A 17,881-nucleotide genomic window follows, 5' to 3' on the forward strand; every position below is an offset into this window, starting at 1 on the left:
ACACTATAGCCTAGTCACTCAATTGTTATACTCTCTTTTTCAAAGTACTTACATTTTAATTATGTATTGGTATATAAAAAAAGTTATTTAGACAATTCTTACCTACCCAACCTTTAACATGATGCATTTACATTTGTCACTTTGAATCGCTTTTATTTCCACTACCCCTCCATTTTGTTCAAACCTCGATCTCATTTATTCATCACTCTTCATCACACATTAAAACCTCTTGAAACAAATGTGGCCTCGTGATAAAGTGCTACTTGATTCTGCAAGAAGCATTAGTTTTTCTCATTTCATTAATCAGGCAAAAAAAATAATCAACTGGTCATTTTGATTATTATCATTTAAAGTTTAAATTTGAATAATTGTTTATATTATTTGAAAATGTGAGGGGTAGTGAAATTAAGGGATTTGTGTCTTAAAGCATAATAAAAACACCACATAGACATAAACAACGTTAAAAAGGTGATTTTCACCACAGGGGGACTGTGAATTCATTAGAATTCTATCTAATGAAACCTCAACTTATTTAAAACTTGACTAAAGGTGATGACTGAAGTATTCAAGTTTTCCTTGATGAGTTATCTATTTATAACAAATTTGATATAAACCACTTTTATTTTCCAACACAAGGATATAAACTATAGTTAGATTAAGGTTAGTGAATTTAAAGTAATATTTTCCTTTAATGTATATTTTTCAAAATTATATATAAGACAAACAATAAATAAATTAAATCAAATGATCATTTTGATTGCAAAAGTTCTTTATTATCATTTTAAGGAAGAATTGTTTTTATTTCGGGTTTTTTTTTTTTTTTTGATGCAGAGAAAATCATTTTATTCAGAAAGTTTTATGGGATGATGCTCAGATAAAACTGCTCCATCTACTCCTGGTCTACTTTCAGCATGTCATAATGTTTGAAGGCACAGATGTAGTTTTTCTTGACACTACAAGAGTCGTCGTTCCACCTGCCAATCTCTGAAAATGTGAGGGAAAGTGAAATGTACCTTCATCTATCATTGTATTTTACCAAACATCCCATTGTCATCACAGCATCAATATCACTATAATAAATCATTTAGCCAAACATCAAGTTTGAATTTAACTCACTCGTTTTTTTGTTGTTGTTTCTTTCCATCCTTACCTTTCCAGTTCATCTCCACGCATTCCTCTGTGCCGGTGTACATGTGGTTGGGTTCACCACTTGTCCAATTTTGATAATTCCAGTAGGAACCATCAATCCAAAAAAACTTACCAGACTGCAAAAGTGAGAAAGAAGTTAAAAAAATTATAATAATAATAAGAAAGAAAGAAAGCCAGAGGGTGTTTGTTTGTAATAAACTAGTGGATGCATGTCAATATAAAGCAGAAAATAACAACATCTCAATAATTTCTCTTTGCTCTCCCCATTTGTGAACCTCTTCAGACTTCTGTCTTTTTACCTTGAAGAATTCAAAGCCTCCGAGCCAGAAGCGCAGGTTACTTGGGTTAAATTTTTTCACAAGGCAGAGCAAGTAATTATTCTCCTTCTTACTATGCACTGACACCAGATGTGCACCAGGGGCTTTGGACCTACACTGGAACTGGGTATAAAACAAGAACATTTAATATATACACAACATTGCTTTTGGTTTTTTAAATGGTGGAGGTAATAATGTGAAGGATAATAGAAACTAAATGTCTTTAGTGTAACAATGCAACAATCTATTTTTTTAAAAGTGCTACAACCTACCTCGGCTTCAGTGAAGTTAACAGGGTTTTTGAAGTATTTGACACATAAGCGGCCCACTTTGAACCAATCAGTGAAGCCATGCTCATCACAGGCTTCAGGCATACAGCACCACAAAGTGACATTAGTATGGTCACCATCAAAACCTAAATGACAGAGGCACACACATGACTATTTTAAGCTATATGGCACTTTAAAAATACAGGTGGATAGTTGTCCTTGTCTGTTTGAAGTGTAACTTGTAATATATAAGTCTGGTAATATCTGTTAATATACTAATGCTGTCAATGTTTACTCAAAACTGGTCATATAAACATTATACACAATATATATTCTGGCCACGTGTTTTGTTTTAACATCTGCCTTATATTTTATTGTTGGGGTACATTAATGGGGCTTACGTAATTTCACTCTTAGAAAAAAAGGTTCAATGGGGTTGATTTCTATAAAACCTTAAAATGTGTAAAATTTGGAAATTTCCATGTAAACATATTGTTGAATTAAACATTACCTCTCTCCATTGTTAAGAAGCTGCCACTCTCAAAGAGAAGAGTCATCAGCAGAACAAATCTTATAGATCCCGATGTCCACTGCGAAAAAAAGCATATATAAATAATATATAAAAATTGATACAAAGTGTTCATTCAAGAAAATGACTTACCATTGCTGTTCTTGCTGTCTTATCTGTCCTCACAGTAACTGTTTCACCTTATTTTATTTTATTCCATTCCACTCATTTTCACAACTCCTCCCTTCTTTCAATCTTAACATCTTCAGTTTTTTTATTATTCAGAATCATGACACAGGAAAGTGTTTTTTTTTTTTTTTTTTTTACACATCTATAGGTCCATTGCTACTAAAGTAACATTATCTTCATGTTAACCTTGAACAATCATAGTATGTAGGCTAAAATATAATAATTAATTTACAACTAATCAAGAAAAACAGAAGTCTGTAAAATACAGCACAATACTGTGTTAATGAGGGAATTTTCCATAATAATTTTACAGGGTTTTTTGTACCTGTATTAGGGATTGTGTTGTGTTTTAGGGTTAAAAGAAATGTCCGTAGTGGATAATTACCAGTACCTTTTACATTTTTGCCTTTTACATTGTTTTTCTTACAGTGTCCAGAGATCATATAAATTCAAATTTCAGTGAATAACCATAATAAGCTGGAGGATTGTCCCAATGGACTAAACACGGTTATGTGTATTCAATTCTATATTCAATTCAACTTTATTCCAGACTCATGGTCCAATTATAATAAGACTTAATGAAGTCTTGCTAAATCATTCCCTCTGCGCTCTTTCATTGCAATCTAAAGTCAGTTCAAAGTGCCAAAATGTTGCACTGGATGTTGATACCAACAATGGATGGAAACAAGAGGGAGAGGAGGAAGATTGTGTGTAAGAGGAGGTGAACAAGGAGGACGAGAATGAGAAAGAGCAATGTGTGGAGAGTGTTGTTAAGACTGGATCCGGCACACCAGAGGGTTTTTCCCTTTGCCTTACCTATATATTGGATACATTGGGATATATTGGGTTCCTTGTTGTGGACTCATTATGCTGCAGAAGATTTAGCGCATCTAATTTCTCATTCATTACATGCTAGAAATAGTTCACTATTAAGTCTTGAGTCTTGTTTATGCCCATTTTTAGATGCCTAAATGTATGATAATGTAATGTATTCATGAAAAGCAAAGCTAAAGTTAGAACAGAAAGTAACATTATTGGATCACTTGGATACTCTACACTGGATGGTAAAAAAAAAAAAAAAATCAGAAATGTCTTAGTTGGCCCTTAAAAAGCCTGCGAGAACTTTGGCCTGTGGGTATTACTGGTGCGTCATACTGTGATGACAGTGCACTCAAAAATCCACTCTTACTCAAAAAGGACATAAGCTCAAATAAAAGCCTGATGACGTCCAAAAAGCACCAGTTGATGTTTCAAGAAACACGTTCATTTACGGACCTTCGTCAAGGTTGATTATTTATTTTATGTAAATGAAAATAAAAGGTGTGAGTTTATTTGACATAAAAAGTAGCAATACAACATCGTAACAAATTCTTTTTCAAGGATAACACAATAAAGTTGCATTAACTTATTTCCATTGTCCTTGATTTTCTTTTAACGAGACATTTTCATGACAATGATTTTCATGACACTTGACACACACACACACACACACACGCACACACACACACACACACACACACTGTACAAACGGCTTTGCGTGCATGGCCCCTTTAAGACTTGTTGCCCTTTTAATTGTGACGCAAAGGGTTCTGTGAGGAGAAATGCGAGCCGATCCGAGTTGAAGTGTGCATCCTATAAAGTGAGTTAATTCTTCTTACTTAGGAGAAAGTTTATGTTGTGATCTTGCATATAATGGTTGATTGTTGGAGTTGTTACTATATTTGAGTGTTTGATCGTGTTTAACTAACGATCGTTACGCATGATCATATTAATCTGCCGTCTAATTATGCAATTGCTTTTATTATAATGCTGTCATATTTTATGTTGAGAGAAATCGTTTTTTCATGTTCAAGAAAGATGTCTGTAGTAAATTGCCAATATAAGTGTGAGTTGATTTAGTTAAAGCAGTTAGAGATTATAGTTAGATGCCTATAGGAGGATGCGAAATCCACAATATAAGCACATTAACATCTGAAGACCGGAGGTTTGGAGAGAAGCTTAAAAATGTGTGTTGGTGACAAAATCAAAGTTATTCAAAGCCCATATGAGATGAGATGACAAAAAACGTTGGTCCGACTCGCCCGTGTATTGGCCACCAATTTGCTGGGGAGATATTTATTCTTATTTAATAGAAACCCCTGGACCCTTCACTCATGAAAGATTAAAGGCTTTCAAAAGTCTGGAGGCATATGATTATTTTGTTTCTCGAAAAGTTGGGCCGATCTTTTCTGCCAAACAGAAAGCAGTGATCGTGCTAAAAGACACCTGAATCAGAACGCGAAAACATATGACTCGGTTGATTTGACTCAGTTTTTTTTTTTTTTTTTCAATCTTCTTAATTTTATTGAACTTGTAAAATATGAGGATTGCTTATTACATTATTGCATTGACATTTTTCCAAATCTATTCATTCAAACATTGCCTTTGTGCATCCCAGTAGCCTATCTCATGCAGAGAAACATAATCGTTAAGAGATTATTTATTTGTTACTTTCACTGTGTAATCATCATCTAAACGTCCTTATTTCCATCATTATTTAGCTTCTCATTTGGGTTTTAGAGGTAAAATGTAGTGTGCATGTGCTCTTGGCCTGTGTGCTGTTACTGTAGCAGTTCTAATTCATTGGCTGATAATCACATGGCAATGACTAGAGCTGGAGTAATGAGCGGCCACGAGCTCAAAGATCCGCTGTTTACATCGCAGAGCCTCGCAACCGACCATGAGATTGAAGTGTGGATAATTCATTTTCCCAACATCAATCGCCTTGGATTTATCGATTCTTGTCTCTCATATACGGTAAGAGATCGGCAGTTTTAATGCGCATTTGAATTGAACTAATGTGTAAAACACAGCTCCTCATTGAAATCATAAAGTGTAAATACTGCATATTATTTAACCTTTATGCCTCATTATATATTTTACGACGTTGAGTGCATTAAGGGACAAAAATGTCCACTCTAAACACTGCCATAAAACAATTATATATATAAAAAAATCCACTTTCACTGAGTTAAATATTTTAACCAACATATTACCAACAAAATAACTACCAAATATTTATTTAATTTTCAGAATTTTAACCCCTTAAATGCCATTTGTTTACATGATGCCACTGTTTTTATCGATGGAAAAAACATAAAAAAATTAAAAACAATTGTGTACTACATGCTAGGTCGATTTCTTGGGAGGGAATTATCACAGCCTGGTATATGTCCATGATTAGCAGCAACATTGATTTTTACGCATTTTTATTTTTTGTGTTATGTCAGATAGGCTAAATAAAAAAAAATCACACTTAGCGCGTTAAGGACCAAAAATGGTCACATATTAACACTGCCTAAAATATTATATATTATTATTATTTTCCTCTTTTACTAAGTTAGATATTTTAACCAGCATCAGTCCTCATCATAACTACCAAATATTTATTTAATTTCAGGATTTTAACCCTTTAAATTCCAGTTTTGGTGACGATACCATCAATTTGTATAAGAGGAAAAAACACAAAAATGCAATTATTTTCCATACACTAAATGCAAAGAGAAAACTTTAGCTTTGGATTATCACAGTCTTGAATATGTCAAAATCTGTAAATGCACCAGAAATAATGTTGCCCCTAATCTTTGTGTTATGTCAGATAAAAAAAAAAAATCACACTTAGCGCGTATTAAACACTGCCTAAAATACTATATATTATTATTATTTGCCTAAAATATTATATATTATTATTATTTTCCACTTTTACTGAGTTAAATATTTTAACCAGCATCAGTCCTCATGATAACTACCAAATATTTATTTAATTTCAGGATTTTAACCCTTTAAATTCCAGTTTTGGTGACGATACCATCAATTTGTATAAGAGGAAAAAACACAAAAATGTAATTATTTTCCATATACTAAATGCAAAGTGAAAACCTTGGCTTTGGATTATCACAGTCTTGAATACGTCAAAGATTAACAGCTAAATTATTTTTGGTGCATTTTAATTTTTTGTGCTATGTCAGATTTTTTCCAAAATCACACATAGCGCGTTAAGGACAAAGTTGATCCTATTTAAACCCATTAAAATAAAAAAAATTTGAACCCACTGTCATAATATCATAAAATCATAATTTCTATTCAAATATCCTGTCATGACCAAGCCTTGGGGTACAATATTTACTTTACTGTTTTCCACCAGTTGGTTAGTCTGGCTAGTCTGGTTAATTTTCTCGTATTTGAGGCGTGGTGTACGAATGCCCATAGCCGTTTATTGGGCGCTACGAATGTCTATCAAATGCGCCTGTACGTAGCTCATAGCCAATCGTTTCAATTATACCAGATGACGTATGTAGAGCGACAGAAATTCGACGAGGAAGAAGACGATGGGTCATAAATTTATGTGTGCACGATGGTGTTCAGCGACTATTGCCGTTTGTCCAAGACAAACATGAGGGTAGAAGGTAAATCTGCAGTGCACATGTTGATATAAACAAACTGCTTCGGTGTGTCGCATAGACGTCATCATCGTCTTGCTGCTCCCTCCCCATTCTGTGATTGGTCCCCTCGCTGAGGTGAAAATCTAGTCCATGGTATCCAGGCTGCCTTTCAGCGTGAATAAAATCGCGCTGCGCGCAAGGCAGCATGGGGAGACCTAGGCTACCAGTTGGTACCATTTTTCATATAATTGACATAATGCAAACATCTGCACTATTGCAAACATTTTCCTGATTTCTACTAGGAGACTATAACCTGTGCCTGTCTCCCTACACATCAAAATTTGCTCTAGAAAGAAAGCAAAACTACAAGATCACCATGAACATGAATTTTTATTTTTCTAAATTCTATTGCACACATCCTACACCACCGACACTCACACAGAGAGAGAGAGAGAGAGAGAGAGAGAGAGAGAGAGAGAGAGAGAGAGAGAGAGAGAGAGAGAGAGAGAGAGAGAGACAGAGAGATAGAGAGAGAGTGTATAGACAGAAAGGGTAAAATATGACCTTCAGGATATTATGATTTTTGTCACTCGCCTAAACACCATGTATTATATTTAGGCCCTACACACACACACACACACACACACACACACACACTTTTGTCAACGCAGACACACATCACTCTCAGACATCCACACCAACTCAGAAACATAATTTTAGATCATTGAGCCATTAAAATGCTTCATAACACCTTCAATAGTGCCCCTAGTGGAAACCAGGAAAATAACGTGCATTTCCCCCCATAGGGAATACCTATGTAGTGACGTCATCTGGTGGAATACACTATATAATGCAAATATAATGCTTTTGGCCGAAAACACGATTACATCATCTATGTAAACACAGCATATTTCCCCCCTCAGCTCTCCCAGGACCTTCTCCATCAACCTTTGAAACGTGGCTCCAGCATTTTTTAGTCCGAACTACATACACTTGAATTGATAAAGCCCCACTAGAGTTATGACGGCCGTCTTGGCTTTACTCTCTTCAGACACTGCAACCTGCCAATAGCCTGATTTCAAATCCAAAGTGCTGAAAAAAGCTGCCCCATGCATGGACTCAAGAAGGTCATGTATAAGAGGCATGGGGTAGGCATCTGGATGGGTCTTGGCATTAAGGCGTCGAAAATCAACACAAAACCTTATTGACCCATCAGGCTTGGTGACTAAAACCACTGGAGCGCCCCAGGCAGACTGGGAGGGCTCAATAATGCCATCCTTGAGCATCTGGTCTATATGGTCTACAATAATCTGATGCTTAAAAGGGGATACACGGTAGGCTTTGCTGCGGACAGGAACCTCATCCACTGCAAAGATCTTGTGTTCTTCCACTGAGGTCTTCCCCAGTTTCCCTGAACACACCTCAGGCCAAGCCTGCAGCAGTTGTTGAATCTCCGGAGGCTGATCAGGAAAAGGCAGAGCTACCACTCCTGGTGAAGAACATGAAATCAAAGCGCTCCCTGAAGGAATAGCTACATAAAGACTGGCCTTAGGCTGATTATCAGTGACTTGACACCCCATATTCTCATTAAGCGGTGCCAGGAATGGATGAAACGTATAACCCCTGGGACCCTTCACCCCATACGGTTGGTCCCCCATATGGATGATGGTAGAGCTCTTACAGAGGAAATCCAAAACAAGAATAATGGGAAATGCCAGATTGTCGTCAGCCAGAATGTACGTCTCCAGAGCCCACATCATTTCATGCCAGCAATAGAGAAGATGTGCTTTTCCCATGGCACCGTACGTCTTGCTATTAGCAAGGGCAAAGCTTTGGTCCCCACTTGCCTTCAGCTGTTCACCCTGTCGAGCCACCTCCATCCACATACTTTGACGCATGAGAGAAAAAGTGCATCCCGTGTCCAATACAGCAGAGTAATTCTTTCCCCTCACTGTTACTGGAACATGTAGAAGAGCCAACGGAGTTTTTTTTTTCATACTGAACTACAGTCACCATATCTGCAGGTTTTTTGTAGCTACCCTTCTCATGGGTTTTCTTTGAGGTCTTTTCCTTAGCCTTCTGTTGGTCCACTTTGCCCCAGTACTCCTTTGACGAGGTGCAGTATTTTTCTACCAACGTTCCCACTTGAACAAGCTGGTCAACCGTAGTGATGGTTCCTCTAAGACAGCCAGCAATTCTGGGATTACAGTTGTTTAGTATCTTCCTTACCAACTCTGCCTCAGTGATTTCAGGTTTCCACCGGATACAAAGAGCATGATAATCATAAGCGAAATCCCTCAAACACTGTTCGGGCAGCTGCACCATGTCTCGCAGTTTTTCTTCTACCTCCGAGAGGTAATCAGGAGGCAGGAAAGCAGCCTGGAAAGCCTCCTTGAGTTCTGGCCAGTTGTGAACTTTGTTCTTCGCCACAGACCACCAACTATGTGCTGGTCCCTTAAGAACACCAGAAAGTGCGCCTAATAGTTCTGCAACTGTTAATGGCCGAACAGCAAGATAGGGGTGTGCGATATTACGATTTTTGATCGTGGACGATTAAAATGTCTCCACGATCTGCTTTTGAAGAAATATCGTAGGATCGTCCATTTTATCAGTTTGCATTTCTGGCGCCTCCGTCTCAACATACTGTACAGCGCGACGTATATCCACATGAAATGCAGAGGAACGGGACACTGTAGTTCATAAAAATGAATTATTTGCATGTGCTTTAAAGCCTTGCCGGTTAAACATGTCATTCGCTGCTGATGCGCTGTTCTAACGGGCGCTTTTCTGAGCGCAATAGACCCGACGCGCGCACATGCACTAAAAGCCTGTCTAACAGCGCCCGTTACTGAACTAAGTTATCTTATTGCGCTAATACTGTCAAATACCCACAAGGTTTACATAAACAAAGTTGGTTATGTCTAAAGTGAAAGAACAATAGAAAAAATGAAGAAAAAATCTGCCTTGTCAAATGCGTGTAGACTCGTTGCGCGCAGATCTTAAAGTGACAGTAGCCCTAATAGTAAACATGCTGCCGCTTGTCCTTAAAGGGACAGTTACCCAAAAATAAAAATTCTGTCATTATTCACTCACTCTCTAATGTTGTTCCAAACCTGTATTAATTTATTTCTTGTGCTGAACACAAAAGAAGATATTTTGAGGAGTGTGGCTAACGGTTGCTGGTCCCCATTAATTACCATAGTAGGAAAAAACTATTATGGAAGTCACTGGGGTACATCAACTGTTTGTTTACCCACATTCCTCCAAATAACTTTTATTTTCAACAGAAGAGGGAGACTTATTCAGGTTTAAAGCGGCTTGAGAGAATTTAAATTTTTGGGAGAACTATCCCTGTTAATAAAACAACAAAATACAAAGAGCATCTCACTCACTCTTGACTGAGAACTTTAATAGTAGCTTTAATAAGAATCAATGTAAAATTTATATAGTGAAGTCGATGTTGTGTTTTATTTTCATATTTGTTCATTTAATTACTTTCTTCAATGCTGTTAAATACACCTGTAGCTGAAAAAATAAAGCACTGTTTTTTTTATTTGTATATTAAGTTGTGTATGTGTATCTTTGTTCTTCATTTTTAATAACAAAGACAATGACAAATATTTTTTATCTTCGCCACTTTGGCCTAAATGTCTGCCATTCTTTTTTATTTTATATTTTGTTACCCAAGGCTTTGTTTTTAAAATAGGGACATTAGTTTGGCTGTGATGCTCAGTCACTTGCAAAATAGTAAAACCAACATGAAAAGGAATCGTGATAAAATCGTGAATCGTGATTTTCCTGAAAAAAATCGTGATATGATATTTTTGCCATATCGCCCACCCCTACAGCAAGATATGTTTCACATTGCTCCACAAAGTTAAGAATGTCAGACACTTCCCTGGACCCACTAAAAGAAGGGAACTCCATATGAACGGCAGGCTTAGAAAAAACAACAGGCACAGAGGCTCCTGGCTATCAAGGTCAATCAAAGGGGTAGGTAGGCTGGTGCTGGAGGTGAAAGGCTGTCGTTGCTGCTGAACACTAGACCCAGCGAATGATGTCTTGAACTGGGCCCCAGCAGTGATAGGGGCTGGTTGACCTTGCTGAAGCTGTCCAGTAAGAGAAACAGAAGGCTGGGCATCATTAGCAAAATCAGTCCGCATATTAGGAGAGGTAATAGAAGTAAAAGGAGATGGAAAGGTGTTTCCTGTAGGCCCCCCAGCATGGGTACCTACACTAAGAGGAAAATTGCTTTGAGAGACGTCACCAGTGGATGTTTGAGCCATAGGCAAACCATGAGGAGCTTGAACTGCAGTGAAGCGATTATATGAAGGATGGCTAGTAGTTCCAGAGGTTTTCCCAGGCTTGGAGACAGGCAAAAGGCTGACACTCTTCAGCCGTTGAATTTCTGTCTTCCATTTTTCATCCCGCCGACGTAAACAGTCCACTAACGTTTCTTCAAACTGCTTAAGTGTCGATATCATGCTTTGTTCAAGAGCCACAAGACTCCTGTCAACATAGCTTCTAATGCTCTCTTCTCTGTTGAAAGCACTAGTGGCAGAATCTCTAAAATCTGTTTCAAGGTTATCTATTCTCTCCGTGACTGAACTTAAGTCAGTGGTAATGGACATGAGAGCAGGCAGTGCGAGGTACGATGTGTCACCCTCATCTCCAGTGCTTTGTTGACTCTCCTCTGTCGGTGATATATAAAGAAAACTAATCAGTGAGGTAATTTCCCCCACAGGCTTTCTCCTAGTGACCCAAACATCTCCTTTAGGTTTATTGAGCTGCTCACCAAGCTCATCGACAGAGGTAGGAGTAGAGGCCCTGGTACTAAGCTCATTTCTAACTACATCTTCCTCTAGGGAATCATCAAGATTTACAAGTGGTGTCACCCTCATTTCATCCATGTCTATTCAGTTTTATAATCAGTAATTTTCCCAAAGATATTTTTTTTTTTTTTTACAGTGCAAAACAAATCGAGATGTATACCTGATAACTGGTTATTTACAGCAATTATCTTAATTCAGAATACAAATGCCGCCCATGTTACATGCAATCTTATTACCAAAATGATCTATCACAAATTATATTCCTCCCCGTACGGGCCACCATCTGTAACAATCCACCTTTTTACTTCAGGCTGTGTTATCTAAAATGCACATGGGGTTCTTTTGAAAGATTGACCAGATTAACAATAACCAACTATAACATTTGACAAACAGTATTTTCGGTCTACTAGCATGAAAGGAAAACACTCACCAAACAAATACACTATTACAGCTCACAGAATAAAGCTTTATATTTTCACACATTCAAATGACCCACATAACCCCCCAATAGTTCAATGTCCTTTCTCTTTCAGTCCCGAAATTCACCTAAAAGTCCAAACTAAATGACGGATATTCTGTCCTTTATCATGACGGCTGTGAGAGAGTGAATAATCCAAGGCCGACGCCGGTCAATTGTCCCATAACATAGCAAACAAGAATAGCAATCCACAAAAGAAAAGAAACCCGTACGCGATCGTTGGTTTGCAGTTATACCACGCACATAATAAAATAAACAAACAAAACAAATCGGTCTCACCAACTCCGGTGAATCAGTCCAGCCAGCCGCCTGGGAAGGTTATTTTGTTGGTAACGCACCCGTCTTCCACTCATTACAAACAGCGTTTAGGTCACATAGTCTGTTTTCCCAGTTGGAATGCCTTCTTTTTCTCTCCCACACAAGATAAAACAGTTTTCAAATGCTAGTAGCATGCAGCACTGAGTACGGGCGCCACTACCTCTGGTTTCACACACCTGGTTTCCTTCAGACCGCCCCCTATAGATATAAGTTTGGGTGCGCGGTGATAAACGTATCGGCCGACCAGTGGCCTAATACCAAACACCCTTCATATACCATTACACACAGTGGAAGTAAACATGGAAAAAAATTACATATAAATAAGTACATATGTAACGGAGGCCAGCTGGTAGTCGCTGTGCGAGTAAACCTCACTCCTCTGATCTCAATAGGCGCTCTAGCGACAGACGCTAGAGGCTGCAGTCTTTAGCCTCCTTGTTAGAGTGCCTGACTCTCATGCCGGAGACCCGGGTTCGAGACCCGCACGGAGTGGGGTGAGGAGGACCCGGGTGAAGGGGTTACACATATACATATCACTCAGACATTATATGAAACCTACAGACCTATATGCCTCAATTAAATACTTAAACTCCTTGACGAATTTTAAGAAATATACCTAAACTAATGTGGCAGTGTCACAAACTCATTTTGATGAAAATGTCAATTGGACATAAACATGATGTGTTTTTCCTGCTCACAGGGAGAGATGGTTCAGTGGACTGTCTTTGTGATCTGTTTTTGGGGAGAGCAGATTGGACAGAAAGTAAGGAAGATCCAGTGTTGGGGAAGCTACTCTGAAACTGTAGTTTGACAAGCTACTACTCGTAAGTTAAAGTAGTTAAACTACAGTCAAGCTACCCTTTTGGAAAAGTAGTTAGCTACACTACAAGTTACTATCAAAAAGTAGCTAGCTACATTGAAACTACTTTTGATTTTTTTGAACAACGTATATTATAAATAACTGAATAAGTGTCTGAGGAATGTTTTAAGTAAAATATTTTGTGTTTAAAACAATGCAATACAATTATGATTTCAAAGAGTATTGTTTTATTACACACTACACTCAAATATATCAGACTGTTTGTCAAAAGTGCAAAATTGCAACAAATATGAACTTGGACAAATAAGGCCATGGGTAACATTAGTTGTTTCTCCATCCTTCAAATCTGCCGCCACGTCTTGCTCCATCATGGATAATATGGGTGTGTCAACCGTGTCAACCCACTTCTGTACGTCAGTGAACCGTTAGCCGCAAGATGCGTGATTAAACAGGTGGCGGTAATGGCAAAAAAAATGGCTCTTTGAGGGGGTCCGGGCGATCTGTTTTTGGCTCTTTTTAAAAAATATTTACCAGTAGTCAGTTTTAAGAAGCCAGCTTGGGGACATCTCAGTTTAGCCTGGAAATAATCAATGGGAGGAATGATGAGGTGAGATTTGTAGTCAAATAATTAAAACTCAGATATCACACACCAATATCTGAGTTTGAATTATTCTGAAATATTGATTATTACCTCATTTGTCATGTGTGGCCATAGGGTCGCACAACATCCCTCTGCTTAGACAGTGACATCACTATTTTGGATTTACCAAAGTGTGTGTAGGCTATGTGTAAAGCTACGTTGACTATGTTATTCATACCTACTCACAAATAAACATCAAAAACAAAGCCGACTGCAATGAATTTCTGTGCAAAACAGCTTAACTACAAACACTTCCACACAAGAACATTGTTCTCACACAAGAACATTTTGATAGAAAACAAAAAATATTTAAAGTTTTAAATATATACTGTAGATAAAATTAGAATAAATAAAATGGAACACAACTATCATCACACAAGACCCCTGCGCTGGGTGCGCCCCTCCCCCTATAACTGTTCTGTCTCGCGGAGGAGCTGTGTGCATCTGTGTGAAACACGCATAGGAAAATAGGAAAAAAAGAACGACAGAAAGAACGGCTCCCCTCCAGCCGCGACTCGGCTCCCATCGTTCATGTTTATGAGCCGTTCAAAAGAATCGGTTCGTTCGCGAACGTCACAACTCTAAAAGAAGAATATGGCATCGCGCTGATTCGCGCAGGCTCGACAAAACGTACTCGGTTACTAACGTAACCTCGGTTCTCTCTAGAGAGAACGAGTACTGCGTTGTCGTAGCAACGCATTGGGGAAAATCCTTTTCCACGAGAATACTGAAGCAAAAAATTATCTTCGCGCCCTCCTGCGTCACGTCCCGCCGAAACGGGCGTGACTTCCCAGATAGCAAACTGACATCGAATCAATGTGGAAACGACGTTTCTCGTGACATTGAAACAACATCGTTTTGCTCATCGAATTAACGTTGAATCAACGTCAGACACGCCATTCAACCGCATTTCAATGTTGAATCGATGTTTTATTTTCGGTGTAATAACGTTCTGATTGAACGTAGCTGTTGATTCAACGTTGAAATTTGATTGATGATTGATACTAACCTTTACAACTAAAAATCAACGTTGAATCGACATCGGTCTGCTATCTGGGTTAGGGCTATATATTTCGCTCACAGGCTTATGAACTCTGATTTTTAACAGCGAAACAACCAGAGCGCATACACGGCAGGAAACGCAGTACTCGTTCCTCTCTCTAGAGAGAACCGAGGTTACGTTAGTAACCGAGTACGTTCTCTTACGAGAGATACTCTCGTACTGCGTTGTCGTAGCAACGCATTGGGGAACACCCTGTAAGACGCCGTGTGTGCAGTGATCCGACACCATAGACCCAGAGCACTGAGCTGGGGTTCATATAGTACATAATCACCTGTAGGACTCACAGAGAATCCTGAAAGAGGTGGGCTCTAACCACCATCTCTCACAAAAATGACTGCCTTAGCAGATCAGTATAGAATTGACTGCGCTTAGCAGATCAGTACAGAATAGACTGCGCTTAGCAGACCAGTACAGAAAAGACTGCACTTAGCAGATCAGTACAGAATTAACTGCGCTCAGCAGTTCAGAATAATGCCATAATTGACGACTGAAATGTCAGTCTAACAAATACGGTTATTTAAACCGATAATATCTTGGCCTGTAAGGCGGGTACCTCGAGGTTATAAAACCTGATAAATGTAGACGGTGAGGCCCAGCCTGCCGCCATACAAATATCCTGTAAGGCAATCCCACTCGACCAAGCCCACGAAGAACCCATACTTCTCGTGGAGTGCGCCCTAACACCCAAAGGGCACTGAATGCCTTTGGATGCGTACGCTAGAGCTATAGCGTCCACTATCCATCTGGATAGGCTCTGTTTCGAAGTGGCCAGTCCCTTGAGACGCCCACTGAATGAAACGAAAAGCTGCTCTGTCTGTCTGAAAGCAGACGAGCGCGACACGTAAGCTCTCAATGCCCTCACTGGGCAGATGAAATTTTCGTCCATACTATCCCCGATGACCGGAAGGGCAGACAGGGAAATAACCTGCGCCCTAAACGGTGTGTTTAGGGATTTTGGAACGTAACCATGCTTAGGTTTGAGCACGACTCTGGAGTCATTAAGCCCAAATTCCATGCACGACGCGCTCACTGAGAGCGCGTGCAAGTCCCCAACGCGCTTCACTGAAGCGAGAGCCAGGAGAAACACCGTCTTGAGCGACAAGTGTTTCATATCAATCTCCTGAAGAGGCTCGAAAGGAGGACCCTTCATGGCGTCCAGCACCGTAGAAAGGTCCCAAATGGGAACTGTGGGAGGTCTGGGTGGATTAAGTCTCCTAGCTCCTTTAAGGAACCGAATGACTAAATCGTTCCTTCCTATGGACTGGCCGTGTGCGGTTTCAGAAAAAGCCGCTATAGCCGCCACATATACCTTGAGTGTGGAAGGTGATCTCCAGCTATCCAACATCTCTTGTAAGAAGGACAAAACCTCTGTCACTCCGCAGTCTGGGGGTGACACGCCGCGAGACGTGCACCAGCCAGAAAAAACAGACCATTTAGACGCATAGAGCCGTCGCGTAGACGGAGCTCTAGCTTGTGTGATCGTGTTTAACACTCCCTGAGGGAGGTCAGCGGATACCCGTTGATGGCCCACACATGAAGGGACCATAGCTCCGGGTGAGGATGCCAAGTCGAACCATTTGCTTGAGAGAGGAGATCTCTCCTCAGAGGCACTGGCCACGGGGCGGTGCTGGCTAACTGCATCACAGCTGGGAACCAGGGTTGATTCGTCCAGAGCGGCGCTACTAGCAGCACTGAGCATCCTTCCTCCCTGATCCTCTCCACCACCTGGGTCAGGAGGGAGACAGGGGGAAAAGCATATAGGGGGCGGCGTGGCCACTGATGAGCCAGCGCGTCCTTGCTTTTCGAGAAAAATTCTAGACAGTGAGCGTTCTCTGGGGACGCAAAGAGGTCCACTTCCGCTCTGCCGAATTTCTTCCACAACAGTTGTACTGTGTGTGGGTGTAACGACCATTAGTGAAAGGAGGTTGCAGCGCGCCCTAATCAGAAGGCGTTTGGTCAGCCTGTATAACGACAGGGACCTGAGGCCGCCCTGGCGATTTATGTATGACACCACTGACATGTTGTCTGAACGTATCAGTACATGGCAGCCCATAATCAGGGGACGAAAGCGAGTGAGCGCTTTGCACACTGCTAACATCTCGAGGCAGTTTATGTGGAAGAGCTTTTCTCGCTCTGACCAAAGACCAAACAGCGGTCTGCCCTCGAGCAGCGCTCCCCATCCTGCGTTGGATGCGTCCGTAGACACCACCCTCAGACTCGAGGAAGTCCCTAGGCTTACACCTGACAGGTACCAGTCTTTTGACCTCCATGGTTTCAAAGCTGCAACGCAAGCTTGATTGACCTTGAGGCGAAGCCGACCGGTGGCCCATGCTTTGCATGGCACCCTCCCTTTGAGCCATATCTGCAGCGGGCGCATGCGCAGCAGACCCAGCTGCAGTACTGCAGATGCTGAGGCCATCAGACCTAGCATTTTCTGAAATCTCTTTAGAGGGAGAACAGCGCCGCAGCGAAATGAGCTGACTGTGCGCTGGATGCGCAGCGCGCGCTGTTGTGACAGCTGCGCTGTCATCGACAGCGAGTTCAGTTCCAGTCCCAGAAAAGAAACATTCTGACTGGGGGACAGCAAACTCTTTTCCCAGTTTACTGTGAGACCGAGATTCTCGAGGTGACTCAGCAGCAGGGCTCTGTGCGCCACTATCTCTGAATGAGATTGGGCTAGAATGAGCCAATCGTCCAAATAGTTCAGCACTCGAACACCCTGCAGTTTGAGGGGAGCGAGTGCTGCGTCCATGCACTTCGTAAATGTACGGGGTGCTAGAGACAAGCCGAACGGCAGGACTTTGTACTGGTATGCCTGGCCCTCGAAGGCGAATCTCAAAAATCGCCTGTGACGTGACGCAATCTGTATTTGAAAAT

The 17,881-nt window shown here is 40.3% G+C and overlaps 1 protein-coding gene across 1 annotated transcript; it reads right to left on the minus strand.

Moving 5' to 3' along the window:
- Nucleotides 1-755: 755 nt before the first annotated feature.
- Nucleotides 756-2,429, minus strand: LOC307000751 (lectin-like). Its single transcript, XM_079616572.1, has 6 exons — nucleotides 2,397-2,429; nucleotides 2,247-2,325; nucleotides 1,739-1,881; nucleotides 1,449-1,589; nucleotides 1,151-1,265; nucleotides 756-984 (listed from the first exon to the last, which is right to left on the minus strand). The coding sequence occupies exons 1-6, from the start codon at nucleotides 2,397-2,399 to the stop codon at nucleotides 890-892; spliced, it is 576 nt and encodes a 191-aa protein (XP_079472698.1). The 5' UTR covers nucleotides 2,400-2,429; the 3' UTR covers nucleotides 756-889.
- Between the last annotated feature and the right edge of the window lie 15,452 nt (nucleotides 2,430-17,881).

This window comes from Phoxinus phoxinus, assembly GCF_949152265.1.
Source record: "Phoxinus phoxinus genome assembly, chromosome: 6".
NCBI classification, from domain to species: domain Eukaryota; kingdom Metazoa; phylum Chordata; class Actinopteri; order Cypriniformes; family Leuciscidae; genus Phoxinus; species Phoxinus phoxinus.

Bases quoted from the DNA above. Each gene is read 5' to 3' on its own strand.
- LOC307000751 (XM_079616572.1), bottom strand. The intron at 1,590-1,738 runs GTAGGTTGTAGC...TTTTATACCCAG, and splicing joins TTAACTTCACTGAAGCCGAG to TTCCAGTGTAGGTCCAAAGC. The intron at 1,266-1,448 runs GTAAAAAGACAG...TCACTTTTGCAG, and splicing joins GAGGCTTTGAATTCTTCAAG to TCTGGTAAGTTTTTTTGGAT.